At 35.3% G+C, this 21,039-nt stretch overlaps 2 protein-coding genes across 3 annotated transcripts in view; both read left to right on the plus strand.

Moving 5' to 3' along the window:
- Positions 1-246: 246 nt before the first annotated feature.
- Positions 247-1,986, plus strand: LOC142336310 (KRR1 small subunit processome component homolog). The gene is made up of 2 exons (XM_075385050.1): positions 247-805; positions 1,255-1,986. Exons 1-2 carry the CDS (start codon positions 271-273, stop codon positions 1,794-1,796), a joined length of 1,077 nt encoding a protein of 358 aa, XP_075241165.1. The 5' UTR covers positions 247-270; the 3' UTR covers positions 1,797-1,986.
- Positions 1,987-2,113: 127 nt separating this feature from the next.
- Positions 2,114-21,039, plus strand: part of LOC142336309 (cytosolic purine 5'-nucleotidase-like) — a 59,530-nt gene continuing 40,604 nt past the window's right edge. The window contains exon 1 of one of the 2 annotated variants that reach the window (XM_075385049.1): positions 2,114-2,276. Coding sequence is in view for 1 of the 2 variants with exons in the window: in XM_075385045.1 (XP_075241160.1) it covers positions 2,313-2,449 (137 nt within the window). In the remaining variant the exon portion in view is untranslated. Of the gene's footprint in view, positions 2,277-2,296; positions 2,450-21,039 lie in introns of those variants that run through there. The other variant, XM_075385045.1, reaches the window with a different exon arrangement.

Consider the following 21,039-nt stretch of genomic DNA (forward strand, 5'->3'; position numbering starts at 1 on the left):
ATTTATTTCAGTATCGAAAATTCGTGTTCCATAACATTTATCTGTCTCTGCGAAAAATGTCGGTCCTCAAATGAAATAAACTTAACAAACTTAAACTAGTGATTCATCTACATATATATAAATTTTGCGGGAGCAGTCCCTCACATTTGTGGAAGCCATAATAATAATAATAATATTGTGGAGTTTCCGAATCAAAGTTTGATAACAAAGATTTGTATTAATTCATTAATTGTGGAGTAGTCCCGAAGGCTGCCTTTTAGATGAAAATATATGCCTAAGTACAGTGCTGAGGATTTGGGAATTAAAGATGATGATATAGAAAAGACTGTCGAAGAGGATCAGCAGCTTTCAGTGCCTCCGGGATGGAAAGAACCAGCGTTCACCAAAGATGACAATCCCTCTGGTTTGTTGGAGAAAAGCTCTTTCTCGACCCTTTTTCCCAAGTACAGAGAAAAGTATTTACGCGAATGTTGGCCTTTGGTTCAGAAACGACTGGAACCTTTTGGCATCAGAGCAACCCTTGATTTGTTGAAAGGTCAACTGATAGTTGAGACAACGAGAAAAACATGGGATCCTTATGCTATTTTGCGAGCTCGCGATTTCATCAAATTATTGTCTCGAAGTGTTCCTTTTGAACAAGCAACAAAAATCTTAGACGATGAAATGTTCTGTGATGTCATTAAAATTGGAGGCATGGTTCGCAACAAGGCTAGGTTCATTAAACGACGTCAGAGAATTGTTGGTGCCGATGGAACGCACTTGAAGGCGATCGAACTTCTCACTGGATGCTACGTTTTAGTCCAAGGTTAAAGTTAACGCTGATAAAGTTCAGAATACCCAGGACTAGCTTAGCGGGCATAAAACTGTGCAAATGTTTAGATTGTCTATAATAATGCTTTATTTGCAATTTTGAGTAGTTCAAGACAGGGGCTACTGAAGCGGAGTACTTTCAGAAATGTCAACCAGAAAAATCTGAACGAAAATGATTTTAGATTTCTGAAAGGAAACGGATGAATCTGGAGATATTGACTTTTTAAATAACCGGTGGCTGCAAATCAATTAATGTGTATAACTACATAAAATAACTCCTAAAACTACAAATAATAAGTTCAATAAAAGAGCAAAAATTTCACTTATTGATTGTAAGTTATTCGACGGAACACTGAAATACAGCTCTTCGTATGTAATTAATGGCGTCAATGTAGCTCTCCTGACGTTCTTGCCGAGTTTGTTTCCTAAGTTTTGAGTTTTTAGGAAGTACCGTGTCAGTGATGGGACCCCATAAAGGACTGCAGCAATGTCGAAAAATTGTCGAAGATTGCATGCGTAATATTCACCCTATTTACAATATAAAACGTTTGATGATTCAAAATGAACTGATGAAAGACCCAAACATGGCGAACGAAAGCTGGGATCGATTCGTTCCCAATTTCAAGAGCAAAACATTAAGCAAGAGAAAGAAACCTTTCAAAGTGAGACAGAAGAAGGAGTACAACCCTTTCCCTCCCGAACAACAACCCAGAAAAGAAGATATCGAAATTGAGACGGGTGAATGGTTCTTGAAGGAAAAAGAGCGAAAGAAATTAAAGCGAAAAGCCAAGTTTGAGACTCAAGAGGAAGTCATTACAGAGAAGAAAGCAAAGAAAATGAAATCTTTTCAACCGCCTAAAGAGAAAATGTATAAACGTGATGACGCTTCTGATGTTAATGAAAAAGCGAAAATCGATGTTGCTTCGTTAAAGAAAAAACTTGCTAAGAGCAAACCTACTTTAAGCACAAAGCAAAAAGCTGGCTAGTTAATGTATTTTTACCCATTTTGTGGAAAATGACAATATCCTTTTACAGCATCGATTTCTACCTGGCGTATTAAAACGCCAAGTCTAAGAGCAGTTTTCAACTTTATGTAAAGTGAAGACTCGATTGTTATTGAAGTATTGCTCAAATGATCACCAAACTTGTCAATTTTCATTTAGTATTGTAGAACAACGTTCTTTTAGAAGTTCATACGAGGTTATCAGTTCACAAATCACGTTGCTCGTAATTATCTCAAAAACAGCTGTTCTAAAATGAAATTTGTTCTAAAAGGCCAGTAAAATATTAACTTTTATTGTCTTTTGCAGCAAGATTTACTCTGGTCAACTTTGTTCAACTTTGATTTAATTTTTAGCTGGTAATCCGATCTTATGTAAATATTTGTTTTCTGAGAGAAGAAAAGCATAATTTGGAATTAAGGAGCGAATTTATCACCGATTCTCCATAATAGTGCTCCTCCCAAGGTGACTTTCTCATCCTTTGTTAAATAAATATAGTGAATGCTGTCAAAGTATTTGCTAAGTCCATTCTTCACTCAGATTCATTACTTAAGAAAGCATAGTATACGACTTATCAAACAAGCTTCTGAAAGTGCATGTATCATGGACAGGAAATCAGGTCTGTCTAAATTACAGAGGTAGGTATGGTCGTCCTTTTTCTGCAACAATGTGTGGCTGCTATTACGCAAAATTATCACTTGAGCCACCCAATTTTTACTTTTTGACTTTTTCGCCGACATCAGCCTATAATTGGTAATGTTTGTAGTCGTGCCTTTTATGCAGATTTTTTTTGCTTCACTGTTTCGAATTGATTCTTTTCGGCTATCTTTTCCGTTTGTGCCCTGTCATCTTAGTGGTTGCATATTATTTGCGCCTCCACATAGTGATTTACTGTATTGCTACGCTACCATTTGAATGATCTTAGAAAATTCCTTATGGAAGCAAATTTTTGGTCTATTTGTTACCGGTAACGAAGTAATTTTTTAAACTGCGTCATTTAATAGCTTAGCGCCTCAATGCCAATAAAAATCTGGGATCGACTGATTATTTGGTTTATATTGGTTGCTCGGATGCCGAGTTGCTGGTTACTCGGATAATGAAACTTTTGTTCTAAAACTTTCTCATTTTAATTAAACTATATCGAATTTAGAAAGGCAATTAATATTGGTTTCGCAGTTTTAAATTCTTTTGATTTCATTGTTGATAAGGTTTTACTAAGCTTGGGTTTGCAATCGTTTTAACAACAGAAAATTTTTCGGGGAGTGCATTCCAAAATTTCTCAAAAATTTCTCAGTAATTTTGTCCCATTTGGGTAAATTGTTTTTACAGCTGCGTAGCTATATTGTGGTGTTCCCAGTTTTGCTTTACGACTCGAAGAGGTGTATTGGTATTCTACTAGTTTTTTTTTCAGCTGAAGCAAGTTTGTTCATGACTTGAATTTCGACTTCTTTCTATTCGACTATTTACCTCCGTTTTTGAAATTTTACTGTTTTCGAACATTGGACATTAACAGTAGCTTAGTTTGTAACGTATAGTAATTAGGATCTGCTGGTAATAATTAAGGTCAAAAGGTAATTTTGAGTAGTTTGCTTCCCATAACACTCACTGCTCTCTATACAAACTACAGACATCCAAACTAATATCCCCCACTTTACCATCTCTCACCTTAAGCGCCCCCCCCCCCCCAGTCTACAACCCACAAACTCCTTCCCCAAAAAATTGCTATCCACCAACTACCTAACACCAAACCTCCCTTTTTCAACCTACTTATCCGAGACTCGTCACCAAACCCCTGACCAAAAATTGATTTTTCTAATTCAGGTGGGGTAAGTATAGAGATTACATTGAATGACTCTTTGAGTCTGTTCGGGTATGTTTTTTTTGTACCGGAAGTAATATTTGTTCAAACGGCGTTTTCACCTGAAAGCGAAAATGAGTAAAATAAAATAGTTATGTGAACTAATTGTTCTGAACGAGAGAAGTTTTTTGATCGTGCATTGCGTTCAATGAATGACTTTTTTGATTTTGCTAGGTGTGTTTGAGAGAATTGTGCATTTATAACGTTTTTTTTCTGTTTTTCGAGCATTTGGCTCAATTTTTGCTTCTAATTTTTTTTTTCGTAGAAAGTTTTTTAACGAGTGCTGTATTAATATGTAGCCTTTTGAAATGGATGTTTCAAATTTTTTGAGGTCCTAACGCGTTTGAAGGGCTAAATGAACCCATATTTCTCAATTTCTTGTAAAATTTTTGGCTTTTTATTCTGTATTTGTTTTTGGATCTTCATTTTTTGATTTTATATTAGCAGACTTTTTTGACCAAAAAATCAGTGTTTTTTGTCAATACATTCCTTCGACAATTCTTGCAATGGTTACCTCATTGTGAATGATTCGTTTTTGTTTTTATAAAATTGTACATAAAGTCTTTCATTTTTTAATTTTAATACTAGGAAGTATGTTCTGTCTCTTCTCTGTGCACCGTCAAGAACTTTACTTTAGTGTTATTAGTAAATGATTTTTTTGACGTTGAGTCTTTGATATCCAGTTAAAATTTGTTGCATAATAGCAGTTTGTACATTTTTTGGCGAAACAACTTTTTGCAAAGTTGACTCTGTTTTTTTTGGAAACAACCCCATTATCATTGTGTCAGATTTGGGATTTCCATGCTCTCATTATGCATCTATGTTTTGCTGCAAGACTATGTCAATCGAAAAAAATGATTTTTTGTTTGGCGATTCTGAAAACTCACCTAAATCGAAAAGATTATTTACATTAACCTTTTTCTGTTATTAAAAATTTCATATTCTTGGATTTTAAAACACGCGAACTGGGGAATATAGCCAGCCATACCTAGGTGCATTATTGTTGTTCAAGAAAGATTGGTACTGTGCGTTTGTTCGCAACTAATTATGTAACTTCTCTTATGCTAAATAAAATTTACCAAAGTTTGAATACGTAAAATATATTAAACGTAGATGAATATCAGATGTTATTTCAATAGATTTTCTCTTGCTTTTAAAATTTTGGGTGAACCTGTCTCTCTGTGCAAATGTAATTTTTGGAAGAAACCTTTTTGACTTTTCCCGCTCACTCTATTTCGGATGCGTTTACCTCAAAGACAGTATTTACTGGCTATCTTCTTTTCTTATCTGACTAACTTTTTTTCAATTCAACTTATCCAACGTTGACAGGTTGCGTCAAAATAGCAGACATTGACCCCGATAACGTCCATCCGCATTGAAATAAAAAAATAAACAGGCAATAGATTGACCGATTGAATTTTAAAGGTGCCAGGCAGTAATCTAATCTGGTTAATAGCCGCGAATCGATAGCTGAGGTTATTGTTGGACTTCTCTTGGTTTTTCACGACTCGAAGAGGAGTATTGGTTTTCTTAAGTTTTTTTTGTACCGGAAGTAATATTTGTTCAAACGGCGTTTTAACCTGAAAGCGAAAGTGAGTAAAATAAATTTTGAAATTTTACTGTTTTCGAACATTGGACATTAACAGTAGCTTAGTTTGTAACGTATAGTAATTAGGATCTGCTGGTAATAATTAAGGTCAAAAGGTAATTTTGAGTAGTTTGCTTCCCATAACACTCACTGCTCTCTATACAAACTACAGACATCCAAACTAATATCCCCCACTTTACCATCTCTCACCTTAAGCGCCCCCCCCCCAGTCTACAACCCACAAACTCCTTCCCCAAAAAATTGCTATCCACCAATTACCTAACACCAAACCTCCCTTTTTCAACCTACTTATCCGAGACTCGTCACCAAACCCCTGACCAAAAATTGATTTTTCTAATTCAGGTGGGGTAAGTATAGAGATTACATTGAATGACTCTTTGAGTCTGTTCGGGTATGTTTTTTTTGTACCGGAAGTAATATTTGTTCAAACGGCGTTTTCACCTGAAAGCGAAAATGAGTAAAATAAAATAGTTATGTGAACTAATTGTTCTGAACGAGAGAAGTTTTTTGATCGTGCATTGCGTTCAATGAATGACTTTTTTGATTTTGCTAGGTGTGTTTGAGAGAATTGTGCATTTATAACGTTTTTTTCTGTTTTTCGAGCATTTGGCTCAATTTTTGCTTCTAATTTTTTTTTCGTAGAAAGTTTTTTTAACTAGTGCTGTATTAAGATGTAGCCTTTTGAAATGGATGTTTCATATTTTTTGAGGTCCTAACGCGTTTGAAGGGCTAAATGAACCCATATTTCTCAATTTCTTGTAAAATTTTTGGCTTTTTATTCTGTGTTTGTTTTTGGACCTTCATTTTTTGATTTTATATTAGCAGATTTTTTGACCAAAAAATCAGTGTTTTTTGTCAATACATTCCTTCGACAATTCTTGCAATGGTTACCTCATTTTGAATGATTCGTTTTTGTTTTATAAAATTTTACATAGTCTTTCATTTTTTAATTTTAATACTAGGAAGTCTGTTCTGTCTCTTCTCTGTGCACCGTCAAGAACTTTACTTTAGTGCTATTAGTAAATGATTATTTTGACGTTGAGTCTTTGATATCCAGTTAAAATTTGTTGCATAATAGCAGTTTGTACATTTTTTGGCGAAACAACTTTTTGCAAAGTTGACTCTGTTTTTTTGGAAACAACCCCATTATCATTTTGTCAGATTTGGGATTTCCGTGCTCTCATTTTGCATCTATGTTTTGCTGCAAGACTATGTCAATCGAAAAAAAATGATTTTTTGTTTGGCGATTCTGAAAACTCACCTAAATCGAAAAGATTAATTACATTAACCTTTTTCTGTTATTAAAAACTTCATCTTCTTGGATTTTAAAACACGGGAACTGGGGAATATAGCCAGCCATACTTAGGTGCATTATTGTTGTTCAAGAAAGATTGGTACTGTGCGTTTGTTCGCAACTAATTATGCAACTTCTCTTATGCTAAATAAAATTTACCAAATTTTGAAAACGTAAAATATATTAAACGTAGATGAATATCAGATGTTATTTCAATAGATTTTTTCTTGCTTTTAAAATTTTGGGTTAACCTGTCTATCTGTGCAAATGTAATTTTTGGAAGAAATCTTTTTGAATTTTCCCGCTCACTCTATTTCGGATGCGTTTACCTCAAAGACAGTATTTACTGGCGATCTTCTTTTCTTATCTGACTAACTTTTTTTCAATTCAACTTATCCAACGTCGACAGGTTGCGTCAAAATAGCAGACATTGACCCCGATAACGTCCATCCGCATTGAAATAAAAAAATAAACAGGCAATAGATTGACCGATTGAATTTTAAAGGTGCCAGGCAGTAATCTAATCTGGTTAATAGCCGCGAATCGATAGCTGAGGTTATTGTTGGACTTCTCTTGGTTTTTCACGACTCGAAGAGGAGTATTGGTTTTCTTAAGTTTTTTTTACCGGAAGTAATATTCGTTCAGATGCTGTTTTGACCCAAAAGCGAAAGTGAATAAAATTGCCGTGTGAACTATTTTTTCTGAGCGAGAGAAGTTTTTATCACAAGATCATGCGCTGCGTTTAGTCAATGACTCTTTGACCTTGAAAAGTAGTTTTTGACTGAACGGCACATATAGATAACTGTTTTTAGCCGTTTTTTCGTCTAAGTGGCCGTGTTTTTGCTTGTAATTTGGTTTTTTGTAGAAATATTTATTCGATGCTTTTAATCGAATATTTTTTATTATATGGAAATGTAAACCTCGAAAATTGATACCACAGTGTTTTGCAGGGCCGGAAAATGCGTTTCAATTTCAAAATTGGCACATATTTCTTTTTTAGTTAATTTTTTGGCCTTTTCTATTTATTTTTTCTTTTTTTGGATCTTTCAGCCGTCTTTCTTACTCAACGCCTCTTTCTACCTCGATGTAGTTTTGTTTTTATAAAGTTGTACACGTGCTAATTTTGGTTTTTTTTGTCAGTTTTTTGCTGCTTTCTTGTTTTAATTACTTGAAATATTCTTTTTGTTCAACATGAGCGACTTTGATTTCGTTTCAATGAAAATGCAATCATTTTTTGGCGTTAAGTTTTCGAAAAACAGATTTTTCAAACCTACAAAACGTTTTGTAAAAAAAAGTCGAAAAAACTTTTTTCATAAATGCTGTCTTAAAAGTTTTTTGGACTTTTTTTTTACAAAATGTTTTGTATGTTTGAATTCTGCTTTATCTTTTTTTGTTTTGTTCAGAAGGATGGGTCTTTGTCTCGGATGACTCGTTGTCTTTTCTATGTCTCGAATGCTGAACAATGAAATGTATTCGTTTTTCTTTTAATTTGGTTTTTAACTTGCAAAAATCAAGAATTTTTGTTTTGGTGTTCCTTACTTTGTGTCCATTTTCCTTGAATTCTAATTTGTATCATTCTAGCTTTATCCTTGCACCTTCATTTATATTCGTTTTATTATTTTTGTTATATTGCTTGTTAAAAAGTTTCAGCTTTTTACATTTTTGTCATTTATTTGGTTCGCAATTGATTTCATTCAACATAAGGCAATACTGAAAGTTTGCCAGAAAGCCTTATCCAAAATTTCCACGTCAAACTTTTTGCGATTTTTACCTTTGTGTTGTTCTTATTTTTTGACTTAGAATATTATTCTGTTGTTTGTCGTTTCTATGATTAATTTAACTTTTGAATTAGTATGAAATCATGTTGTCTAGCATATATACAAGGAAGAAGTATGTGTTGTTTTTGTCTTAATTGCAGTGATGAGAAAGCTAATTGTAGTGGTTTTCTGATTCTTAAATTTGAGCTTTCTTTTTTGAAAAATTCAACTTTGTTTCTAAGATTTATCTGCCGTTTGCTTTCGCGTTCTTTTTGAGATTAGAATCATGAATTATTTCAGGGCAATTGATAGCCCCGTCAGTTTTTTCAGCCTATCAGTATTTTGACCACCCTAAGTACTTCGAACTTTTTTAATGTTACCAAACGTTTTCAATAATATGAAATTTTGCTGCATTTTGTTTCTCTTGGTAACAGTGGTTTATATTCATTTCCTGGGGAGGTATTGAGTTATTGATTTAATACACAAGGTAATGGCTTCAGCTGAATTTAGGGCTTTTTGTGAATAAATTTTTAGTTCATTCTCGGCCTAGTTTTTTATTTGAGCTAAATTTGCTTTTCCCGCTACTGGTTTTTTGTTCCCATGCGGCATTTTACATTGTCTGGTTTTATTTCTCATTTAATTTTTTTTAAAATGTTTTTCCCAATTCACTCATAGTCCGTTCTAGGTCCAGTTTTTTCTTTAGTCAATGAAAGTTCTTTGAATTGAACGTCAGGACTTATCCTGTTGTTTTTTAATTTGCTTTACTTTTTGATCACGTTTTTCGTTTTACTTAAGTCCCGATTTTCACGTTTGATTTCTGACTTACTTCACTCTGTTTCAACTAAATGGATTTTAAATTCTTCAAGCATTGAAATACGCAATATGAATACGGTCAATGTCAAAGAGCAAATTCAAAAGAAGCGGGATAAACATATAAAGCGCCGTCTTAAACGTAATGCATTAGGTTATCAAAGTTCATTAAAACGATTGCCAGCTGGCATTAGTATAATGCTTAATAGCCTGTAGTTTAGAAGCTGAGTTAATGTAATTTTAGAATTTAACCGATTTTGCAGCATTTAAAACATCAAATGAGATCACTTTGACTTCTATAATTTTTCTGTCAATTTCTTTTTTTCCCCTTTCAATCCCAATGGGCGTCAAGCGGGTCAACGGCGGCTATTTTCCGGCAAATTGTCGGCTATCTTTAAAATTTTTTGCAGGTTTAAAATATTTTAAGCTGTTGACCTCAAATCGATATCACTCTTGTTAATAGCCGCATAGCGATAGCTGGGGCTATTATTAGCACCTTTTTTTTATTTCGTCGTCAAATTTTTTGTTATGATCATATGACGTCTCAATTACTTCAAATCTGCTTTTTGTTCATTCGGTCATGCAATTTCAACTCAGTTGCGTGCGTGACGTCATTTTTCACTCTTTTTGGAGCGAGTTTTTGTTCATTCGCGTGAAAGTTTTTGACCACACGTGGCCTCCCTCACTCAAAAATGACTTCCTTACTCTAAATTTGACTTTTCTTCACTTTAATTCAAAGAGATAAGGTCAAGTGAGTGTGTGTCACTCTAATTGAAGGTTATTTGAGAGCAGTGAATAAATGTATTATTAGGATAAACAAATTCTTAATAATAAATATAACATCTCAGCATTTAATAAAAAGGGAGTTTTGGTCTTTCTTTTACTATCTTTTTGAGACTGCCCATTTACGACGCTATTGCGGCTGCTTTCTGGCAATCTGGCAGCTATGTTTAAATTTATTGTTGTATAAGTAATTATACGGAATAAAGCTTCGAAAACGAAGTGTCTTATCTTATTGTCAATTAACATTAGCTCTATTAAACTATGGTAGCTAACTGAAAAATTACTTACTGAATGGCTTTACCGGTTTGTTCCCTTTTTCTCACGTTTGCCCTCTATTAGTGTATTGCTCGAGTTTGATCAATTAGTTAGTTGTATCTAAATGAAGTGAAGTAGTGAGAGAGGTAAGAAAATTATGACAGAAAAATAGCCAGAGATAAAAAATGAGAAGAACATAGCAGGACATGGTCTGAAATACAACTCAAGAAATTCAGCAACCTTAAGTTACAGCTCTCAGACTATTTAGAAAAAGTTCTTGGCTGTTAACAAAATTATAACTGTACACAAATAAAGAAAACCAAAGAAAGACAAAAAATTCACAACGAACAATGGGCATTGAAGTCACTTATTCTAAGAACCATGTATTAACAACTTTTGCAATTTAAAAATAATTCAGCAAACATAATTCAGAGAAAAACAATGAAGAAAAGAAGTAGGACAGTAAGAAAGAATGAATAGACAGAAGCCGCACTTTTTGACGTTTTTTAATGCATAGCTTCGAAGTCATAGAAGCTCTTAATGTGATATCCTTGGACAGTAGTTGGTGACAGAAGGGAAACGGTTGATCTTACCTTCCATTGAAACTTCTGATCTTTTATTTCTCTTTATTTCGGCCAAAGTCAAATTGTCATCATCGCTTTCATCAGAGAGCTAAAAATTCATTCAAATATTAACAAGCCATGCAAGTCATGCAAATCAATATTTTCAAAAGCTAATTGTTAAAGTTTGAAAAAACACTTGTTAGATAACTTGCAATTTGTATTATTTGTTGCTGTGAAAATTCGTTATTGCGAATTATTAAGAACGATTTTTATTGAAAACGACTCTTACTACAAACACGGATCAACAACAGACGACCACCACAAACAGGCACAAAATCAGAAGAGGCGACACAATAAAACAACCGGATTTGGGAAGAAAGGAAGAGAACAGTTGGCTAAGAACTGCAAAGGGCTGAGAACTACAGAGAACAGCCAGAAACGGACTTCAAAAGCTAGTAAGTTTACAATGCAGTGAAACCAATTATCTCAGTGTAGTTTATATATGCCATCAAGTGCTTTCACTGTCACTCTGTCCATAGTTAATCACTTCGTGCTATCAGTGCTAAACTAGTCATCTTTTGAAACACTTAAAAGGGTTTTCGATAGGCGCATACAAGTAAAATACCGACTCTCTCCTTATTTATTAGGATAAAAGTTAAAGAAAATATAATTTAACAAAACGCATGGCTCAACCACATATCTCTCTCAGCCCATTCTCGGGCCTCGAACGTGAAAATTGGCGCGAGTTTGAAGCTTTATTACGCAGTATCATAGCAGTAACAGCAGTCCCTAATGATCAACAAGCAAACTTCTTGCGACTTCACTTAAAAGACGGAGCCCTTAGATTTTTTCTAACACTAGCTGAAGCTACTCAAAACAACTTAGAAAATGCACTCACAGCACTAAGAAATCAGTATTGTGACCTAAATTTAAGAGAAGTTCATGCAATAAAGTTAGAGAACTTTAAGTTTATACCGGGAAAAACAACGCCAGAGGAACTTCTAGTACAGATTCAAACATGCGCACATCAAGCTTACCCAGATCCTATTTTGCCAGTTGTAGCGCCAGCTGCAAATGACGCAGATAGGCCTAGGTTTGACAGAGAAACCGCTGTAAACGCGGAAAGGTTAGCAAGCGCAGGCAGAAACAGAGAAAGTCAAATTAAAAGAGCATTTATTAGAGCAATGCCAAACTGGCTACGCTTAAAACTTTTTGAACTTCCTGAAAATGCTACCCCACAAGAAGCATGTAACGCAGCCCGAAAAAATTTAGTTTTGAAGGACCTTTGTCCCACAGATGAATGGTCACCAGGATCAGTTAGCGAAATTCAACAAGGAGTTACTGAGAATTTAGTAAATGCGCTCACAAAAATGGGCCAAGCACAAGATTCACTGGAGACAAAAATTTCGGAACTGACACGTAAATTTGATGATAGTCAAACCCGACAAGAAGGAAGCTCGCAGAAAAACATTACTCAGAACACACAAGGTGGCGGAAAAATTTTTAAACCGCGAAATTGGAATAACTCAGGTCAGCGTTCGTTTAGACCAAATAACAATCAGTGGGGCTACCAAAATTATCAACAAAATACAAATAGACAAAAACTTCCAAGAAATAGAAACCTACAATGGCAATTTGCATTCCAAACATCTCCCCAGCAGTTTTACCAGAACCAATTTCCAGCACCAAATCAATATAATCAACAAACAAGTCAGAGCCAATTTTCCGAGCAAAACCCCCAGGTTTCCCAAACTTTCCAGACAACAGATCAGAGTTTCCACTACCCATATGTGCAATCGGCACCAAAAATATGCTTCAAATGTGGATATCCCAACCACTTAGCAAAGGACTGTCAAACTTCAAGTAACCAAAATGCTAATCAGTACAAATCTGAAACGTTACCGTTTCCGATGCAAAAAACTAACTAAGCCACAGCCAGATGAGTCCAATAAAAAACAAAAAAATATAAAAGATAAAACTCAAAAAATTCACTATAATCATCATGTAGCGTCATCATCTATAAATGCTGTTATAACGTTAGAAGGAGAAGAACTCTCCTATGTTCAAATTAATTTCTTGAAAAATTTTAAACGTCGAGCACTAGTTGATACAGGAGCAACAACAAGTGCACTGTCGGAGTCAGTTTTTTTGGAGCTACAAAAAAATAGCGTAATAAATAAAAGCTCTTATTGTGAACCAAAATTCAGTCAAGTTAAAACAGCATCAGGCCAAGTAATAAACATTGATAAACAAGTGTCAGTCGATTTCCACATCGGAGACTACAAGTTCACAGAAGACTTTTTAGTGCTACCTAAAATGAACAACATAATTATTGGAAATACATTTTTCATAAAAAATAATATCCAAATTTGTCCTAGAGACAAAATACTCAAGTTTGAAGACATGTCTGTTCATTTGAATGAACTCAAACCTGTATCAGGCAGACGTAGAATATTGAAACCTTGCAAGTTCAATTTAACTGCTGCAAGAAAAATAACTATTGAAGCACAGTCACAGAGAGTCTTAGAATGCAAATTTGAGGACTCACAGCCTGAAATTAAACATTGTAGTGGAGTCGTTACGCCTCAAAAGCAGTTTGAAACAGAAACAGAGTTATTGGTTAGCTCAGCAATAGTAACAACAACTGAGACAAACACAGTTTTTCTCCCAGTTATAAATTTCAACACTCACCCGATTACAATAAAAATAAACACACAAATAGCACAATTTAAAGTTTTAAACTTCCAGGAGTTACAAAAAACTTCAGCATGTTAGTTCAGATACTATACAATCAGCAAAACTGAGAGAAGAATCAAGCTACTTAGCAGAAATTAACAAGTTGATAGAAATACCAAAAGCGCAACAAATTGAGAAACCAGCACCAGAATACGAGAAATTTTGGTTTCCAACACCGGAAAACTGTCCAGACAAAACCTGTCTATCAAATTGGCAAAAACAGGTATATGACAAAATAAGTGAGTACAGAGAAAGAGAAAAAATAAACCCAATAGAAAATCAGAGAGATAGGAATGAGTTTTTACAACAATTTTCTTGGCAAGACTCAATCTTATCAGACACAGAGCATAAACAAGTTGAACAACTCCTATTAGAAAATTTTGACGTATTTGCTAAACACAGATTTGATGTTGGCTACAACTCTGAACTGCAAATAAAATTGACACCATCACATGAGTTACCTGTGTATTTACAAAGCCTTCACACTCCAATTCATCTTAGAGACGAACTTCTGACTGAATTAGCTTTGATGCACTACTTTGGACTAATAACAACTTTGTCAAACTCAAAGTACGGAAGTCCAATTTTTGCCCAACGTAAAGAATCTGGTAAACTCCGCATTCTCATTGATCTCCGTCGAATAAACCATTTACTACGAAATGACTACCTAAATTCAAAGTTTCCAATTTCAAATATGCAAGATGCAGTGAATCATTTTGCTGGAAAGAAGCTATTCTGCAAGCTTGATTGCTCTCAAGCTTACCACTGTGTACAGATGGCTGATGATGTTTCTGTACAACTACTATCATTTAACTTCGCATCTCGGACTTACGCATATAAGTGTCTCGCACAAGGATTAAGCAAATCAGTAACTGGATTCAGCGCCTTTATTAGACATTACCTGGATCCTTGCCTAACGGCAAATGTATGTACCCAATATATGGATGACATAGGAAGTGGAGCTGAAAATGTTACTGAACTTCTGAGAAATCTTAAGCAGATAATTGATTGTGTCAGAAAATCGGGGTTAAAACTCTCACGCAAAAAATGTATATTTGGAACAACCAAAATTAAATTTTTGGGAAACATACTTACGCCAGCTGGAATTCAACCAAAAAGTAAGAAAATAGATAAACTTCTGTCAAAAATGAAAATGCCACAGACCGTAAAGCAGGTAAAGAGACTGATTGGATTTGTCCAGTTCTTTCGCAATCATATACCTAAGCTAAATGAAATCTTGATACCTTTTTACGAACTTCTCCAAAAGTCTGCATTCTTTTCAACAAATGATCGTCATCAAGAAGCTCTAGAACAGATACGTAATGCCTTAAGGAAAGCAACAACTGTTGTGCTCAGATTTCCAAAACCAGGGCTCCAGTATGTTATATTATGTGACGCAAGCTACCATGGAGCTGGATACGTACTTCTAGTTGAAGATTATCTGACAGATGACAAACACAAAAAACAGAAAACATATGCTCCAGTTTCTTTCGGCTCGAAACTATTTAACAAAGCACAGCTTAAATTGTCAATCTTCTGTAAAGAATTTCTTGCATTATATTTTGCATTGGAAGAATGTTCTCACTATATTTGGGGAGCAGAAAAGCAAGTTTTAGTTTTCTCAGATAATAAAAGCCTAACCCATTTCTTCAAGGCAAGAACACTTCATCCTTCGCTTTGGGGATACTTGGACAGAGTACTAGCGTACAATATTGCCTTAGCACACATTCCAGGTAAAGCAAACGTTGCAGCAGACTATATTTCAAGAATTCAGACAGATCCTGATAATGCTATTGAATTGGCAATGTCAGACAGCATTCCAGTGCGAGAAGTTAAAATATCGTTATCAGCAAAAACACCAGACGTTGCATTGTCAGCAATTATAGAGTGTGAAAATATGTTTGAAAAATCAGAGGATCAATTTTTTGACACTGAACTAACCGACAAATTAAAGAAGGAAGGAATCTACGATGCTATGCTTTCACAGTTGAAAAACCAGGGAATCTCAATCAATTCGACGGAGCCTAGAAGTGATATTATGAAAATTCAGTTTAAGCCGGAAATGAATGCATTAGAATTGCAAAACCCACTGGACTCATTTCCAGACATAGCAAAATTGTCTAATCCACTTTCATTAGTGGAGGAGCAGCAAAAAGACAATGATATTGTCAAAGTAATAGGGTGGTTAAGCAAAAATGAAGTGGATAATAGCCGTTATTTGTCATTTGAACTCAGAAAGTATAGGAAGCAGTTTCCACGTCTAATTGTTTGGAATCAAATCCTTTACAGAAAATTTTTTGATGACACAGGAAAGATTTCAGTCTACCAGTTTTGTGTCCCAAAACACCTGAGGAAAGAGATCCTCTATCGACTCCATAATTCAAAACTTAGCGGTCACATAGGTATCACCAAGACAGTAGCTGAGTTTAGAAACAGATTTTATTTCCCAGGTTTCACAGAATACCTTATTGACTATATCCGAAATTGCTTAACTTGTTTGCAGTTGAAAACAGCAAAAAACGTCACCCTTAGACCGCCCCTTCAGCCCGTATCATCAGAGCAACATTACCCAGGTGATGTAATGCAAATTGATATTATAGGTCCGTTTGACAGTAATCAATACAGATTTGCACTAACAGCAGTCGATGTATTTTCTAAGTACATTTTTGCCATTCCACTTTCAAAAGCAGATGCACCAACAGTAGCAAAGTCCTTAGTTTCCATTTTTTTCAGACATAGTTACATACCGTACATGATAATAGCAGATTTAGGCTCAGTTTTCACTTCTGACTTAATGCATGAATTAGCGAGTCTTCTCGAGATCAAACTAAGACATGCAACCCTTAAACATGCACAATCAGTGGGAGTGGTTGAGCGATCTCACCTTTCCATGAAAGGAATCCTTAGATTGGCTTCAAATCAAACAGGCAGTGACTGGCATAAATGGTTAGACATAGCTGTGTTTATACATAACACATCTTACTCCTCAGCTATAGGGTGCTCACCAACCTCTTAGTCTTTCATGGCCGAGAACCTCATAAACCACTGGATGTTAGATTTAACCTCAAAGCCATTCATGCAGCCATGCCCAGTTCAGACTTTCTTGTTACCTTACAAGATGCAATGACACAACAATTTTCTCGAGTCAAAGAGAAACTTGTCACAATGTATCACAAGTATAGAAGTTATTACGATGACAAAGCGGAAGCTAAACCCTTAGAATTATTTTCCTATTGTCTTTTGCTCAATCCGCGCTTAGTAAATCAATCTGATCTTAGTCACAAAGCAGTCCAAATTTGGCTCCCGTTATACAGAGTTGAAAAAGTTCTTACAAACTCTAACTATCTGATCCGAAAAGTTGGAACGCCATTTACGCAATGTGTTCATAGGATCAGATTACGACCAATAGTACCACAGACCAGAATAGACGATATTGATACATTAACAAACAAATTTGTTGCAGACCCCAGTTTGAGCAAATTTAGACAAGAACCTGAACTTTTCGACGAAAAAATTGGGAAATTGTTCGAAGAAGAGTACTATGAAGATCGAACAACAAGCAGTAACGAAAACGGTCTTAACAACCCCTCAGCGCAAGTATATTGGAGTTACCCAATAGGTCATCTACCACCAGCACTACCTAATGGTCCTGAAACACCACCAATGGCACCAAGTCCCCCAAATACTTTTGAACCGCCGGAAGTACAATCTGACGAAGAACCAGTCCTATTTGTTGACGATCCAGCCCCTACTGAACCATTTGAGGATCTATCAGATGCCAATCGTAGTATTGATGAGTCTGAGGACCCATTAATAACAATACAAGGCCATAAGAATGAGCAGGATCAAATTGAAAGTCCAAGATCAACAAAATCAAAAATTCCCATTAGAGATGCTAACTGGAGCACAGGACCTGATTCACCGGTCAGCACTACGCCAACCCCGTCACCAGTGGCTAGCAATCTTCGTAGGTCGTCGCGCATACCCAAAATGCCAATACCAATCTACACAGAACCAAAAATTTCAAAGGAAAAAAGTAACATTCAAAGAGCCTTCAACTTCGAAGTCAAACAGAGGAGATAGATCTCGGAAAACTCAAACGGTAGATGAAGCGCTGAGCGAATTTGGTATGCAAGACTACAGCTCTATAGGTGATCTAGCAAAAACTATAGAAAGACGAAGAAAAGAAAGGGAAAAGGAGAAAACAAACAACCCGTCAACTTTGATAGAATCAAGTTCAAAGCAAGATACTTCACAAAACAAGTCCAAAAAAAGCAAACCCAGTAGTTGTACGCAATCTCTGACAAAAGAGGACTACCCTAGCTTTGAGTCATGCAATATAATTTGCATGAGAGCGGAAATGAAAGAAATAAACGGCAATATTGTACAAAGTACATGGTCTGATTCATTTTTTTTCGAAAAACTTTTGGCAAAATCTTGCAAAATTTTGTCCTAACTTGATAAATAATGACGTACCAACTAACATTAACCTTGCACCCGGCTCAATACATGTTCATTACGATAGTTACTCGGACCGATTTGTATATAATCTCATCATAAAACAAAATGTTTCGAAAAATGAGTTGATAGCAAAAGTTTACCAATCGCTCATTTTACTAAGAAACCATGCCGTAGAAAATCATTTGACCCAAATTTTTGTACCAAGACTAGGCATTGGTCTCGACGTAGTGCCCTGGCAAGCAGTGAAGCAAATTTTTCAGAATATCTTTGGACAAACAGCGCTAAAGGTTGTGATAGTTTTTCCAACAGCAATTATTTGAACTTGAATATCTCGCAAACTTAAAAACAAATTTCGATCAAACATTAGGAAAACGTGGCCCCCATGGCTTCATCATATTATGTGTCAATAATTACAGGCAGGTTGTACCATTTGGGCAAATAAAAAATAAGAAAAACTAACTAAAATACAAAACATAACAGAACTGAATTTTTCACCAAACTTTGAAAAGCACACAAGTTACAACTGACAAACAGATGAACTAAAAAAAGCTCACGAAACCTTCAACAATATGCCAGGGGGACGAGAGGTGACAATAAAATGCAATAGTTTAAGTTAAAAACGCAATAAAAATGGAATAAACGTCAAAAGTGTAGAAAAAACGCAAAAAACACAAGTTTTTGCCCAAAAACACGCAAAGTTCTATATGAAGGAGTCACAGCAGGGCCACCAAACTTTACCACCACCTGCACCAATTGTTGTTGTAAGTGCCTGCCAAGTTTGCTCAATTTTGAACCAATAGTTGAGAAGTTAATGCGTTTTTTCTAATTAGGCCGAAAAATGGGAAAACTTGATTCTTACAATTTTTCAATGGGCTATTTTACCAACTTATAATCACACTAGGGTTAGAAAAATTGGCCTGGAGTCCCAACTTGAACCATACTGACAGGAATTGGGGATAAAAAAGTCCTATCTATCATATATTAGGAGAACTGACCACCAGAAATCGTCAAAAATCAGACCCAAAAAAATGCGATTTTTTCCCAATGAAAAGGTAGCCCTAAAAAACTGAAAAATAAATCACAGTTTTTGACTACACTCAAATTAAGTTCACATCAATACCTAACTGCATGCAAAAAATTTCAACGAAATTCGAATTATTTACCAATTTATAGAGCTTTCGTGGTCAAAATTTTTTACACATCAAAAATCGTCGTTTTGGCTGAAATTTCATATCTTTATGACGAGATAAAAATGCTTGTTTGGCGTGTGTTATTTAGCTTAGAACTAAATTTTATTGATACAGAAACAATGCTGCACAGTTAGAAGGTCCACAGAAGTGAGTTTTTTGAGTTTTGAACATTAATTGAACATTCATTTTTTAACACCTAAAATTAGGCCAAAAATGCACAAATTGCAAGTTATTTAACAAGTTAGAGCCTCAACCGACGGCAGTTCTCTACTATTACCATGCATTTGAGCTGTTACTTTGTGGAAAATTGTTAAAAATGACATTGAGGTGAAATACATGAGCCATAAGTGACCACAAAGTCATATATTATTGATGAGCAAAATTAAGTAAATAAAGTAACTTACAAGTAGAGCAGTTATAACGCCTTTTGAACGCTGTATCTCACGCCGCTTTTGTAATCTTCCTTGAGCTATACCTGGCCAAGCCATTTTTTGTTCATTAGGGCTAATAAAAGTAGATACAGACAAAAGACATGTCCATTGATCGGGCCGAGCAATTGTTAAAACGCAGTGATATTGCCCGAAGGGTAAATATACTGTATCGCCAGGTAACTGCCACCCTTGAACTGCATAGTCTTTGAAATAATCAAGCTGGTGAATTAAACTGCTGGGATTTTCGCTCAAACGCTCTAGATTTGCAGCCATTTTACCTGGGTCAAGAAAAACCCAGAACTTTTTTCCTGTACCATGCAACGTTATGAAAGCATCACAGGGATCTTCGCAATCACAATGAAAGTTTGTGTACTGAGCGCCGCCACTTAGGATATTGAAACCGAAGGACCAAGGACTCAGGGTAAACCCATGCGGCAACTGACAGTTAAGAAAATCGTGTTGAATAGTCTTTAAAACACAATGATTGTAGACTTTTGTTTCGAAAAATCCAGTTTTCTCATCATTACATGTAAACTTTGAAAGCACTGTACTGAACTTTTTTGCACCGTAAATTGATCTCTAAATAGCAAAAATAACTGAATATCAACTCAAACATTGAGGTGTTAAAACAAAGAATAAATGAAGTTTTTATTAAAAAAAAAATCAAAAAGAAACTTACATCAATATTTTTGTCCTGATATTTCACCAAAGGTTCCCGAATAATGAAAGGTCTTCCACGTAAAACTTGAGAGCCAAGACCTTCACCAACTTGTTGAATTTGCTCAGAGAGCTTAGATACAACAGGGCTAAGATCCATGCAATCTGAAGTCAGCAGTACGGACAAAAAAAACAACTTTATCTAAATAGGCCAAATGGGTAAACAAAAGTGAGACAAGTTCCACAACTTAATTGAAATAACCGCACATTAAACTCACACTGACGCCTTTTAGAATTCACTGCTTCTAAATTATAATGTACAAAACCAAAACTGTGCGTTAAATAACAATTAGAAAGCTTAAGACAAGTAATAGTAGTTTTAGTACATGCTAGAAATAACTCAAATCCTTAAGTAATTGCCTGTATACAGAGGAGTCATTTGCTAAACATCTCCTGTACGCGCTCTCAATCTCCTGATTAGATACATGAACACAACAAATAGAATAGAGATCGGAATCAAAACAAATGAATTGATCCACGACAAATCTTTAAAGTCGCCTTCCAGAATTGAAACTTCCGAAGCTGTTCGGGGGAAAATAGAGGGAATTGTTTCACTGAATGATAAAATACCATCAGGAATTGACCACGCAAAAGTGGCATTGGGGCAGCAAAGCAAACCAAATTGGCCCAAACTTATGTTGAAACGCATTTCCGAACTGAAAAACTCCTTTTGAAATTAGCTATGATTATTTGCAAAACAGAGTAAGTCATTAACCAAAACGTTCACACAAAAGAGACGATAAAAACAAAGAGCACAATCGTGA

Source organism: Convolutriloba macropyga, chromosome 3 (genome assembly GCF_964194025.1).
Source record: "Convolutriloba macropyga chromosome 3, txConMacr16.3, whole genome shotgun sequence".
Lineage (NCBI taxonomy): Eukaryota > Metazoa > Xenacoelomorpha > Acoela > Convolutidae > Convolutriloba > Convolutriloba macropyga.

Coding starts and splice junctions, on each gene's coding strand:
- LOC142336310 (XM_075385050.1), top strand. CDS start 271: ATGCCTAAGTACAGTGCTGAGGATTTGGGAATTAAAGATGATGATATA. Junction 806..1,254: donor ATGCTACGTTTTAGTCCAAG/GTTAAAGTTAAC, acceptor TTGAGTTTTTAG/GAAGTACCGTGTCAGTGATG.